This window comes from Pristiophorus japonicus, chromosome 17, assembly GCF_044704955.1.
Source record: "Pristiophorus japonicus isolate sPriJap1 chromosome 17, sPriJap1.hap1, whole genome shotgun sequence".
Taxonomy (NCBI): Eukaryota; Metazoa; Chordata; class Chondrichthyes; family Pristiophoridae; genus Pristiophorus; species Pristiophorus japonicus.
Window position 1 is genome coordinate 48869963 of NC_091993.1, and position 14528 is coordinate 48884490.

Genomic DNA, 14528 nt, shown 5'->3' on the forward strand with positions numbered 1-14528 from the left:
CCTGGAATCATTCTAGTAAATCTCCTCCGCACCCTCTCCCAGCCTTGACATCGTGCCAAAAGTGCGGTGCCCAGAATTGGGCACAGTTCTCCAGCCTGGGGCCGAACCGGTGATTTATACTTTCTAGTTTGCGGTGAGTTGATTCCTTGCCCGGCAGAGACAGCAGGAGGTGACGGTGATTTTTCCGCCAGGCTTAAAACAAGCGCCTCCAGCCCATGTCGAGGGATGGGCGTGAGGGGTGCACGATGGAGGCCGGCGGGGGGCGGGGGGGGTTGCGGTCAGGTGGTCCGTGGCCGCCCGCTGGCTTATCGGTAAGAGGCGGGGAGGGGGTTTCGGGAGGAGGGGGTGGGAAGTTGGAGCTCGAGGCTGTGACTTTCCATGGGGGTCACGGAAGAGCACACCTGTCCCACCTGGGCCCACAAAGGGACTTACCTGAAAGCTCTTTTCTATCTGCCGAGAAGGGGAGTGGCCGTGAATTCCCACCAGGCCCTAGTCTTTGGGCCTTCGGGTCCTATTGATGTAATGGGAGCAGCCACGTGGCACTGATTAACACCCCGGAACCCGCCCCAACAGGAAGTGGAACGTGTGAGAGTTCGCTGCACTTTCTTTGAGGGGCGGTAACCGCAGTTTCGCAGTCTAGGCGGGCCTTCGGCGCCGGGTGCAGGAAGCCCTGCCCCAAGTCGGTTATCGCCCCCCCAATTGGGGTGCTCGGGAATTTCACCCCCACCCCAAATCTTGAAATGAGCACTGGCTGCAGAAATAGAATATAATTTTCACCTTGCAAAAATACAAATGTACCGGACCATTTAAAACACCCTCCTCCCTCAGCCACGTCCAAGAGTAAATTGCCCAATCTGGTGCTGCCAGTAATGAGCCACATTCGAAGAGATCGTCGCCCAGATATCAGGGGCCTCTTCTCTTAGAGCGCGGCTCCCTCCTAGTGTGTGGGATCGAGGAATTGTCCCTCGGGGAGGTGTTACTGCAACAATATATAAACGAACTTCTTTGTTTGGCACGTTAATAAAAAGTGTTCCTCCCTGCAGATAGAATCTAGTGCCATTGCCCAGAGTCATGGTCATACAGGCGACAATAATGACGCCCACTTCCTGCTCTCGGAATGTTAGTTATTGCTGCTGTTGATTGGTTCCTTTGAAGAACATCCTTTACTAGAATCATAGAATTGCACAACACCAAAGGAGACCATTTGGCCCGTTGTGCCTGTTCCAATTCTTTGAAAATGCCATCCAATTTGCCCCAATCCCTCGTGCCCCCTGCTCACAGCTGATCAATCTTATGTTCTTATGTTCAATCAATTCATGACGGAATGAATGGAAGTGTCATTTAGTCTGATTTTGCTCTTTATTTTATAGGTGGATTCCGTTGTGTTCAATGTGTGGGATGTTGGAGGGACTGCCAAAATGTCAACAGTCAATCAGTGCTTCTTCACCGATAAAGCCCTGTACTTGGTGGTGTGGAACCTGGCTCTGGGAGAGGAAGCTGTGGCAAACTTACAGTCCTGGCTCCTGAATATTGAGGTAGGGAATCAGCCAAAACTGTCAATGGCACATCCTGCAAAAATACTAACTCTTCAAGCCTGCTCCGCCATTTAATACGATCATGGCTGATCCGATCATCGACTCAGGGCCACCTCCCTGCCCGCTCCCCATAACCCCTTATCCCCTTATCGTTTAAGAAACTGTCTATTTTTGTCTTAAATTTATTCAATGTCTCAGCTTCCACAGCTCTCTGAGGCAGTGAATTCCACAAATTTACAACCCTCTGAGAGAAGAAATTTCTCCTCAGCTCAGTTTTAAATGGGCGGCCCCTTATTCTAAGATTTTGCCCTCTAGTTCTAGTCTCCCCCATCAGTGGAAACATCCTCTCTGCATCCACTTGTCAAGCCCCCTCATAATCTTATACGTTTCGATAAGATCACCTCTCATTCTTCTGAATTCCAATAAGTAGAGGCCCAACCTACTCAACCCTTCCTCATAAGTCAACCCCCTCTGTGGAATCAACCTAGTGAACCTTCTCTCAACTGCCTCCAAAGCAAGTATATCCTTTCGTAAATATGGAAACCAAAACTTCACACAGTAGTTCAGGTGTGGCCTCACCAATACCCTGTATAGCTGCAGCAAGACTTCCCTGCTTTTATACTCCATCCCCTTTGCAACAAAGGCCAAGATACCATTGGTCTTCCTGATCACTTGCTGTACCTGCATACTAAACCTTCTCTTGCTTACGTATCAGAAGGGCGTTCAACAGCAGGACTGTTGTCAAACAGCGCACAGGGTCAGATCATCAATTAAACCGGATCACTAAATTAGCATTGGTAAACCTGCCCTACATCTGTGCCCAGCCCTGACTGCTATTCACAGTTAGCTTCCGTTCACAGCCAGCGGGGGTCTGGTAGAGAGAATCCTCCCTCACAAATCTTCTCAGGTTCTGCCAGGGTGTTGCACAATAAAACCAGTGACACTCCCTACAATACACTTTATTTAGCTCTGCAGAAAGTTCTTGACCAATTTCCACATGGAAGATTTCTAATTAATCTAAATGTCCCCAGAATCCAGGACTGGCTGGGCCACTGATTATAAAGTTGGAGCAAACACGCGAGAGGGCAAAGGTCAGGCAGTGAGAATTGTTGCCTGGAGGGTCCATGCTTGGTCCCTACTCTTTCTCACTTCAGTAAATGGCCTGATGACCAAACACAGTTGGACAAATTTGCTGATAACAAAAATTAGGAAGTGCGGTAAAGGCAGAGGACGCAACAGAAGATTTGCAAAAGGATTTGGGAACATAGGAACAGGAGCAGGCCATTCAGCCCCTTAGATTTGTTCCGTGATTCAGTAAGATCATGGCTGATCTGTACCTCAACTCCATTTACCCACCTTTGCTCCAAATTCCTTGGTACCCTTCCCCAGTATCCACAGCCTTTTCGGGGAGACAATTCCAGATTTCTACTGCCCTTTGTGTGAAAAAGTGCCTCCTAATTTCACTCATAAATGGCCTGGTTCTAGTTTTATGGTTGCGTCCCCACCGGAGGAAATCGTTTCTTTGAATCTACCCTATTATATCTCTTTATCATTTTAAACACTTTCCAACTCATGTTTATGCAACCTCATAATTTAACCCTTTAAGGCCGGATATAATTCTAGTGGATCTGTGCTGCACACCTCCAAGGCCAGTATACTTCCTGCGGTGTGGTGCCCAATACTCCAGATAGAGTCTGACTGAGGCTTTGTACAACGGACGCAGCATTCCCTCCTCTTGGTATTCTAATCCCCTGGAGATAAAGGTCAACATTCTCTGAACCTTTTGGATTTCTTTTTGTGCCAGTACACGAGCTTTCAGTGATTTGTGTACATGGACACCCAAATCTCTGCTTCCCCACAGCCCCTCGCCCCTCACCATTCAGAAAATATTGCAGTTTGTCTTTCTCAGATGTGACATGGATGGCCTCGCCCGTCCCTACATGGAACGGTGTCTGTCACAGTTTTACTCACTCACTTAACCTGTCTGTCCCTTGTGTAGCTTCCTGCTCTCATCCACACAACTTACTGTGCCTCTTAACCTCATGTCATCTGCAAACTTAGATATACAACCTTCTCTTCCTTCACCCAAGTCATCAGTATATATAGTGAAGTGCTGAGACCCCAGTACAGCTCCCAGGGAACACGTACAACCCACCAATCACAGAATGTCCCCTTTCTCCCCACTCCCAGCCAATTATCGACCCACGTCACAAGGTTACTTCTCATTCTATGTCTTCTGGAACCATATAGATAGCATCCATAGACACTCCCCTACCCACCTTGTTAGTGACCTATCACAGCACAGAAAGAGGCCATTCAGCCCATCTTTGTGCCGGCTCTTTGAAAGAGCGATCCAATAGTCCCACTCGCCTGCTCTTTCTCTATAGCCCTGCCAATTTTCTCTCCTTGATGTATTTATCCAATTCCCTTTGAAACTTACTCTGAATCTACATCCACGATGCTGTCATGCAGTACGTTCCAGACCATAATAACTCACTGTGTAAAATAAAATCTCCTCATCTCCCCTCTGGCTCCTTTGCCAATGACCTTCAATCTGTGCCCTCTGGTTCCCGACCCTCCTGTCAGAGCAAACACTTTCTCCTTTCCTGGTTTTGAACATCACTCTCACATCTTCCCTTAAGCTTCTCTACTCTCAGGAGAGCAACCCCAGTCTTTCATCTCTCCACCTCCAAAAATTCAGCTCCATTAGTCAGACATGACCTGCCTTCACAATCCCTTTGACCAGCTCGCACTTGTCCAAATGTTCCGGCACTCTGTCCCTGATGGTAGATTCGAGAAACTTCCTCACAACTGATGTTAAACTGATGAGTCGTAGTTTCAACAATAACAACCTGTATTTATATAGCATCTTTAACATATTAAAATGTCCCAAGGCACTTCACAGGAATGTTATCAAACAAAATTTAACACCGAGCCACATAGGGAGATATCAATACAAAAGCAAAATACTGCGGATGCTGGAATCTGAAATAAAAACAAAGAATGCTGGAAATCTCAGCGGGTCAGGTTGCGTCTGTGGAGAGAGAAACAGAGTTAATGTTTCAAGTTAACGATGAAGGGTCATCAACCTGAAACATTAGCTCTGTTTCTCTCCACAGATGCTGCCTGGCCCGCTGAGTATTTCCAGCATTTACTGTTATAGGGAGCTATTAAGATAGGTGACCAAAAGCTTGATCAAAGAGGTAGGTTTTAAGGAGCATCTTAACAGAGGTGAGAGAAGTAGAGAGGTTTAGGGAGGGAGTTCCAGAGCTTAGGGCCCAAGTTGTTCAAGGCACGGCCACCAATGATAGAATGATGAAAATGGATGCTTAAGAGGCCAGAATTGGAGGAGCGCAGACATCTCGGAGATTTGTAGTGCTGGAGGACATTACAGAGATTGAGAGGGGTGAGGCCAAGGAAGAGAATTTTAAAATTGAGACGTTGCTGGACCGGGAGCCAATGTAGGTGAGCGAGCACAGGGGTGATGGGTGAGCGGGACTTGGTGCGAGTTAGGACATGGGTCAGTGAGCACAGGGGTAATGGGTGAGCGGAACTCAGTGTGAGTTAGGACAGAGGGGGGCAGAGTTTACGTAGGGTAGAATGTGGGAGGCCAGCCAGGAGTGCGTTGGATTAGTCAAGTCTAGAGGTGATAAAGGCATGGATGTGAGTTTCAGCAGCAGATAGGTTGAGGTAAGGGTGGAGACAGGCAATTTTACAAAGGTGGATATGGCCGATCTTTGAGATAGAAAAGATATGGCCGGTCTTTGAGATAGAACGGATATGAGGTCGGAAGCTCAATTCCTGATGAAATATGGCACCAATATTGTGAACAGACTTAGACAGTTGCCGGGGAGAGAAATTGGATCCGTGGAAAGCGACCAGAGTTTGTGGAGTGAACCGAAGACAATGGCTTCAGTTTTCCTGATAATTAATTGGAGGAAATTTCTACTTATGCAATGCTGGATGTTGGTCAAGCAGTCTGATAGTATGGAGATGGTGGAGGGTTTGAGCGAGGTGGTGGAGAGGTAGAGCTGGGTATCAGCAGCGTACATGGGAAAACTCACGCTGTGTTGCTGGATGATGTCACCGAGGGGCAGCATGTAGATGAGAACTAGGACGGGGCCAAGGATAGATCCCAGGGGGATAGAGTACCTTCGTCACAGTCAGTTAGAGTCATTTGTGACCTTGATGAGAGCAGTTTCGGTACTGTGCTAGGGATGGAAGCCTGATTGGAAAGACTCAAACAAGGAGTTCTGGAAAAGATGAACCCGGATTTGGGAGACGACACGCTTGGAGAGGAAAGGGAAGTTGGAGATGGGGCGGTGGTATGTAAGAATGGCGGGTTTGGGGGTTGTTTTTTTGAGGAGAGGGGTGATGGCCGCAGATTTGAGGGAGAGGGGGACAGTACCTGAGGAGAGAGAACCGCTAACGTGGGAGTCAGGAAGGGAAGGTGAGTGGTCAGAACTTTAGTAGGAATAGGGTCGAGAGAGTAGGAGGTCGGTCTCATTGATAAGAACAGCTTTGAAAGGGCAAGAGGGGAGATAAGAAAGAAATTATAGAAATATGCAAATTGAGGTCCGGTGGGCTCGGGGGAGGGAGGGAATTCAAAACAGAAGCAGTTGAACGGATGTTGTTGAACTTTTTAAACAAAGACGTCCATGAGCTCCTCACAGGTATTGTTGGAAGTGGAGGCAGGGGAGGGTGCTTTGAGAAAACGGGTGGTGGTGGAGAAGAGGAGCCAGGTGCTTTTCTTGCCATTCTGGATGATCCTGGAATAGTGGGCAGTTTTAGTGATGGAGTGCAGGACCTGGTGGTGCTTTATTTGATCGAGCCAAATCTGATGATGGATGGTTGGGCCAATTGTCTGCCAAAGACGTTCAAGTCTGCGTTCGTTGGCCATAAGCGAGCAGAGATGAGGGGCATACCGAGGGAATGACTAAGGTGAGAGAGAGTAATGAATTTAGTGGGGACAAGGGCATCAAAGGTGGGGGAGAGGGAGTGATTCAGTCAGTCAGTAGCTGCAGAGATGTCATGGAGAATAGTAGGCCAAAGGCCAGGTCGTTGGGAATTAGAAGGTGCGGCGGTAAGGGCCTTGAAGGAGAGCTCTTTCCAGGGGCGGATATGTAAAGAAGTGACTTTAGGAAACGGGTGGGTCATATGGGTAGAGAGTGATATAAGGAAATGGTCGGAGATTGCCTTATCGGTGATGGTCACGGAGGGGATCGCATGGCCATGTGAGATGACAAGAGCGAGGGGATAGTCGTGTAGACGGGTGGAGGAGTTGACATGAAGGGAGAGATTAAGGGAGGAAAGGAGGGCAGTGGACTCAGGGGAGAGGGAGCAAGCTGAGTTGAGATGAAGGTTGAAATCACCGAGGATGAGGAGTCGCTCGGTGTGGAGGGAAGAAAGCAGAGAAGATATCTCATTGAGACAGTTGGTGTGGTATTTGCGTGGGCTATACAGAATAAGGATTTTCAAAGCGAGACTCGAGGGATGGAACAAGGTGAGATGCTGAAAGGAGGAGACGTTGCTGGAGGAGTAGGGGGAGAGACCGAGGTGTATATTGGGGTTACTCCACCACCACCACGGTTTGGGCGGGGAATATGGTGGGAAGTACAGCCAGTTGGGGAAGCCTTATTAAAGGGAAAGGTGTCATCACCCCTCAAACATGTCTCATAAGAACATAAAAAATAGGAGCAGGAGTCGGCCATTTGACCCCTCGAGCCTGCTCCACCATTCAATAAGATCATGGCTGATCTGATCATGGACTCAGCTCCACTTCCCTGCCCGCTCCCCACAACCCCTTATTCCCTTATCGCTCAAAAATCTGTCTATCTCTGCCTTAAATTTATTCAATGACGCAGCCTCCACAGCTCTCTGGGGCAGAGAATTCCACAGATTTACAACCCTCTGAGAGAAGAAATTTCTCCTCATCTCAGTTTTAAATGGGCGGCCCCTTATTCTAAGACTATGTCCCCTAGTTTTAGTTTCCCCTATCAGTGGAAACATCCTCTCTGCATCCACCTTGTCGAGCCCCCTCATAATCTTATACGTTTCGATAAGATCATTTCTCATTCTTCTGAATTCCAATGAGTAGAGGCCCAACCTACTCAACCTTTCCTCATAAGTCAACCCCATCATCCCCGGAATCAGCCTAGTGAACCTTCTCTGAACAACCTCCAATACAAGTATATCTTTCCTTAAATACCAAAACTGTACACAGTACTCCATTGTCTCCATCAATGCCATGATGTCAATTTGATCATCCACAATAGGGTCATGGCTGACAAGGCCCTTATTTACAAGTGAACGTAAATTTTGAAAGGAAATGCAGAAAGGGGCGATGATACCCAATTTACTGGCGGAGTCCAGAAGTACAGGGAGGGAGGGGCAGGGAGGAGCTTGGCGAGATTAGCTTGCAATGGTGGGGTTAGGGCGGGGGAGAGAGCAAGATGGGGCAATCTGGATTGTTGCCCACTAGGAGACAGTGACAAGTGCCTCGGTGAGCCTTTCCAAGGATGCCAAGACAGGACCAAGGGAAGCTGTGGAATTATTTAGGGGGGAGTTAAGCCTTGAGCAACGGCAGGAGAGCAAGCAGGATGATGAGTCATGGAGAATAGGGCTCAGTGAGGGTACAGTACATGACAGAGGAGAAAGAAACAGGCATCCAGGTATAGACTTACTCAGCACTTCATGTGGCACTCAGATAGGTATGTGTCTCCCTCAGTCTCCCTCTCTCTGTCTCTTTCTGCTATTCCCTCTCTCCGTTTCTCTCTCTTTCTCTCCCTCTCTCTGTCTCTCTTTCTGCCATTCTCTCTCTCTGTCTCTCTCTCTCCATCTCTTTCTCTCTCTCTCTGTTTCCCTCTCTCTGTCTCTCTCAATCTCCCTCTCTCTGTCTCTCTCTTTCTGCCACTTTCTCTCTCTGTCTCTTCCTCTCTCTCTCTCCCCCTCTCCTCCCCTCTCTCTGTCTCTCACTGTTTCTCTCTCTGTCTCTCTCTCTCTCTGTCTCCCCCCCTGTCCTCTCTCTCTCTCTCTCTCTCTGTCTCTCTCTCTCTATGTCTCCCTTTCACTGTCTGTCTCTCTTTCTGTATCCCTCTCTGTCTCTCTCCCTTTCTCCCTCTCTGTCTCTTTCCCTTTCTCCCTCTCTCTCTCATTCCTTTCTCCCTTTCTGTCTCTCTCTCCCTCTCTGTCTCTCTTTCACTCTCTCTGCATCTTTCTCTCTCTCTCCTTCTCTGTTCCTCTCTATCTCTCACTCTTTCTCTCTCGGTCTGTGTCTCTTTCTCTCATTCACTCTCTGCATCGCTCTCCTTCTTTGTCCCTCTCTCTCTCTCACTCTCTCTTTCTCTCTCAGTGTACCACAAGACCATTTACATTTGGTTGCTTCCTTTTTCATATTTATGGATAGAATTGTTAAATAAATACAAAATATACAAACCGGTTTCACAAAATTCTTTACACAGTCAATTCTGGTTATGTTTTGTTTAAGGCAAAGGCTCCCAATGCTACTGTGATTGTCGTCGGAACCCATCTCGATTTGATTGACACGAAATTCCGCACGGAGAGAATTGCAACACTTCGAGCCTACGTCCTGGCTCTTTGTCGCTCTCCATCCGGGCCGCGAGCGAGCGGGTATCCTGACATCAGCTGCCGGAATCTACAGTGAGTCTGAAATCAGTTCCAGAGTCCGATCCCATTCACAGAGAGTGTCCGTTTTAAGATCTTTGATGTTGGTCTGCTGTCAGGGTCCCTGGGCTGTGTAATACAGGTTTGTGGATCTGTGTCAGGGTCCCTGGGCTGTGTAATACAGGTTTGTGGATCTGTGTCAGGGTCCCTGGGCCTTGTAACACAGGTTTGTGGATCTGTGTCAGGGTCCCTGGGCTGTGTAACACAGGTTTGTGGATCTGTGTCAGGGTCCCTGGGCCGTGTAATACAGGATTGTGGATCTGTGTCAGGGTCCCTGGGCCTTGTAACACAGGTTTGTGGATCTGTGTCAGGGTCCCTGGGCCGTGTAATACAGGTTTGTGGATCTGTGTCAGGGTCCCTGGGCCTTGTGTTGCTGTTACTGGTCCTGAACCTGTTGCTGAGCCCTTGTGTGCCTCTGCCATGCTGAACTCCCAGTTCTCTATCTCAGTTTGATTGACTTTCAACGATGGTCGACTTCCTATTTTTGGTGAATTTTGTGCTCATCAAAGTGAAGCATGTGGGTCCCGGGAGAGCAGAGCCCCTGTGTGCTTTCCCACCCAGTGTCAGCGCACACACTCTCAGTTCAGGCTGCAAAGCAAAGACACTCCCCCCTCACTCTGCTGACCAATATATCAGTGCAGCAGTGCGCCGCAGGCTGTCCTCGCCTTCCTCCCCCAAACTGGCTGTAATCATGGTGTCTCTCAGTGAGATTGTCCATCAGTCCTGAATGCAAGTAATCTTCTGCTGGAGACACATGTCTGCTGTGAACTTGCTTCAGACTGCCCGACTCATTCTGTGCAGGATCCATAGAGTCAGCAGAAGTCCTTCCTCCCTGCCATCTGGACCAGCCTTGAATCCAGTGGTAACCAGGCACAGTGCTCACCTGTTACAGCCTCCTGCACTTCCTGTTCCACCTGGAGAGGCAGGGTGCAGTCAGGGCCCGGATAATGGTTTATGTCAGTGTCACATTTCTGGATTACTTTCTTTGACCATTTTTCCAAAGAAAGAAATGGGCCAAAGATACTTTTAAGGTTGGGTATTAAAAGCACAGTGAGTTGCTGCAAGTTTACAGAGGGGGATACGAATGAGCTGGCTATGATGTGTCCTCGTGGATTGTAAACAAATAGAATGATCGAGTAAATGCATTACAGCACTGAAATGGGCCAGTCTGTGCTGGTGTTTATCTCCCACGCCAGTCAATGGTCTGAATCACATTTACCATCCTGTACCTTCATCCACCTATCCAATCTATTCCTGAGTGTTGACATAGCTCTTGCCTCAAACACTCGCTCTGGAAGTGAATCCACAGCCTCACCACTCTCCGTGTAACAGTTTCTCCTGCCCTCTGTTCCAAATCTCCAACATTTAATCTTGTCTCTCTGGCCCCTCATTCTTGACCCTTCAACGACTGGAGCAGTCTGCTTCTATCGGCACAGTCCCAACCGTATTTAATTTTATAATTTAGTCTCAACAAAGCTGAAGAATGTGCCTTGTCTCCGAGCTGCGGTACCCTATGCTCCATCAGGACCTCATTTCCCCATTTCCCACAGCTGCCACTCTGTAGCTTCAATGAGCGAATTTGTCAACTGAGTGCCAATTAGTGTCAGCTTCTGTGTACCCATGGCAACTAGGGACTGGGCGGAGTCTGCCAAACACATTTACAGTATAAGCAATTGGGTGGCTTGTCTCCATAAACTACCAGACAAGTGTAGCTGCCGAGGTCCAGGACAGGCCGAGTGCTGAGGCTGAGGAGTGAGCCTGTTTAACTCGAGCAGGATACTCCTTGGACTCAGGGTAGTGTCGAGTGTGAATTGTTTCCGTGTTATCATACACAGGCGTGTGTGCCGATTGAGTGAAGCGAGTCGAATGATGGCGATTACTCTGCGCTGGCCTTACTTAACACCTCAAACCAGACCTTGCCTCATCTCATCCAGTGTTAACTCGATCCACCTACCGAGGGATTGAAGGCACACATGATGGGTAGTTCAGCTCACAATGGGAAATCCCTGGGTCCCACAACTGCACAAATAGATATGGAGCAAAGTGGAGGGACGAACGCCACAAAGGTATCGATGGCAGAGCCCAATCTGTAAGCAATTGTATCAGCGACGATAGTCATGGGGTCAGTGGGCTAGCCCAGACGCACCTGGCTGAATGTGCTACAAGGCAGCAGAGAGAAAGGTGAGGAAATGATTGCGTGAAGTTGGGCAGCATTACGTTTCACGCTAATGACCCAGTTCCTAGTGGTTTTATTTATTCTTGCTGAAGAGAGAATGAGAGCTGGAGAACGAGGTGTGAAACACAGCGACTCAGATCGTGTGCTAAGCTGCTTCTGTTGCCTTGTTACAGCGAGCTATCCTGCAAGACGTTCGATGGACTGGAAGGGCTCCGGAAACTGATCTTTCACGTCGCTTGTAACATGAAGGACACGGGGAACATAACCGCTTCACAGAAGTTGGTGGGCAGGCTGGTAGGTGTTTTCCTGCTTGTGTGAGATGAGAAGTGGAGCAGATGTTCCTGAAGTTTTATAATCTATGTTCAATATCTGGAGCAATGACACCATTTTCTGCCCATTAGATTTCTTGCATTGTTTCAGACATCAGTCGACTTGTAGTGTAATTAGTTTGCCAATTTTTAAAAAGCTAATTCAAAGCTGACCCATGTGATTGGGTTATTGCTGAAGGGAGGTATTTACTACCAGTTCACCAATGTCCAGAGCTCGCTCACAGAGAATGAATACCCAAGCTCCGTGTACTTCCACCTGTCAGCAACAAGTTAAAGCTGCTCACCCGATCTCGTTCCATCTCATTATTTCTGTCCAGCAGTTTGGAGCGAACTTACTGACAAGGGTGGTGCTGTTGGCAGACATTCTGGTGGCTAAACGGCAACTCTCTGACACCTCTTACCTCCCCTGGACATTGACCCCACTACTGAACATCCCACTGACCTCATCTCCTTTGGTGACCTTTCCTCAACGGTCGGCAACCACGTAGTCCCCCAAACCCACACAGCCCGCTTCTATCTCCTTCCCAAGATCCACAAACAGGACTGCCCTGCTAGACCCATCGTTTCAGCCTGTTCTTGCCCCACGGAACTGATTTCTTCCTATCTCAACTCTTCTTTCTCCCCTTGTCCACTCGCTTCCCATCTATGCGACTCTCTCGATGCCCTCCGCCAGTTTAACACTGGCCCCAACCGTCTCCTTTTCACCACGGATGTCCAATCCCTCTACACTTCCATCCCCCACCAGGATGGCCTGAGGGCGCTCCGCTTCTTCCTCGGGCAGAGGCCCAACCAGTCCCCATCCACCACCGCCCTTCTCCACCTGGCTGAACTTGTTCTCACATTGAACAACTTCTCCTTTAACTCCGCTCACTTCCTCCAAATTCAACATGTTGCTATGGGAACCCGCATGGGTCCTAGCTGTACCTGCCTTTTCGTGGGATATGTGGAACATTCTTTGTTCCAGTCCTATTCGAGTCCCTTCCCTCACCTCTTTTTCCAGTACATTGATGACTGTATCGGTGTCGTTTCCTGCTCTTACTCTGAACTGGAAAATTTTATTCACTTTGCTTCCAATTTCCACCCTTCCCTCACCTTCACATGGTCCATCTTCTACTCTTCCCTTCCCTCCCTCGACTTCTCCGTCTCCATTTCTGGGGATAGACTTTCGACCAGTATGCACTATAAGCCTAATGACTCCCACAGCTACCTGGACTACACTTCCTCCCACCCCGCATCCTGTAAGGACTCCATTCCATTCTCCCAGTCTCTCTGTCTCCATTGTAGCTGTTCTGATGCCACCTTCCACACCAGTGCTTGCGATACAGACGGTCGGGATGTGACTAGGGCCATTAAGGGAGAGACAGGATACCACAGAGAGATGGCGGAAATATGAAATAATTATTTTGCTTCAGCATTTACCAGGGAGATAGAACAGGTGGACCTGACATTGGATGATGAGATTAGTAATGAGATAAGTACATTTAAAATAAAGAGGGATATATTAAATAAACTAATCAAACTCAAAGAGAATAAAACCACTGGTCCGGATTTTAAAAGAATCCAGGGAAGAGATAGCAGAGGCATTACTACACATATTGAATAATTTGTTGGAAAAAGATGTAGTGCCAGAGGATTAATGGATAGCTAACGTAATACTTATATTTAAGAAGGGGATAGAACATGTCCAGGGAATTATCGGTCAGCTTAACATCAGTGGTAGGAAAAATAATGGAATCCCTACTAAAGGAGAATATAAAAGAACATCTAGAAACCAAAAATATAATAATGAATACTCATCATGGATTGTAAAAGGGAAAGTCTTGCTTGACCAACCTCACTGAATTTTTTGAAGAGGTAACAGAAAGAGTAGACAAGGGTAATGCAGTAGATGTAATTTATCTAGATTTTCAAAAGATCTTTGATAAGGTACCCCATCATAGACTGATGAACAAGGTCAGAGAATGCAGAGTCAGGGAACAAGTAGCAGAATGGATCGCTAGCTGGCTTCAAGACAGAAAGCAGAGAGTCGGGGTAAAGGGTAACTATTCACAGGGGCAGAAGATGGATAGTGGTGTTCCACAAGGATCAGTGCTGAGACCACTGTTGTTCACAATTTATATTAACCATTTAGACTTTGGAATCAAAAACACAATTTCTAAATTTTCGGATGATACCAATTGGGGGATAGTCAATACTGAGGAGGACTGCAACAAATTACAGAGGGACATTAATAAACTTGCAGAATGGGCAAATAATTGGCAAATGAAGTTCAACACAGATACATGTGAGGTATTACATTTTGTTAGGAAGAATAGGGAGGTCACGTATTACTGGGAGGGTGAGAGTCTGGGTCGGGTAGAGGAACAAAGGGATCTCGGAGTATAAATACACAAATCACTAAAGGTTATGACACAGATTAGCAAGGCCGTAAAAAAAGCAAACCAAGGACTAGGGTTTATTTCCAGGGGTATAGAATTGAAAAGTAGGAAAGTTATGCTGAACCTGTATCGAACCTTGGTTAGACCACACTTAGGAAGAATAGGGAGGTCACATTACTTGGAGGGTGAGAGTCTGGTTGGGATAGAGGAACAAAGGGATCTCGTACAGTTCTGGTCGCCATATTATAAAAAGGATGGAGAGGCACTGGAGAGGGTGCAGAGAAGATATACAAGGATGATACCAGAAATGCAAATGTATACATATCAGGAAAGAATTAACAGGCTGGGTCTCTTTTCTCTTGAAAAAAGAAGGCTGAGGGGTGACCTATAGAGGTCTTTAAAATTTTATGGGCCCGAACTTGGTCAA

At 47.6% G+C, this 14528-nt stretch overlaps 1 protein-coding gene across 1 annotated transcript in view; it reads left to right on the forward strand.

Annotated features, from left to right (window-relative positions):
- The window catches only part of lrrk1 (leucine-rich repeat kinase 1), a 347784-nt gene that overhangs the window by 205640 nt on the left and 127616 nt on the right, over positions 1–14528 (forward strand). The window contains exons 16-18 of the mRNA XM_070858707.1: positions 1371–1535; positions 9022–9194; positions 11568–11688. Coding sequence (XP_070714808.1) covers positions 1371–1535; positions 9022–9194; positions 11568–11688 — 459 coding nt within the window. The remainder of the gene's footprint in view (positions 1–1370; positions 1536–9021; positions 9195–11567; positions 11689–14528) is intronic.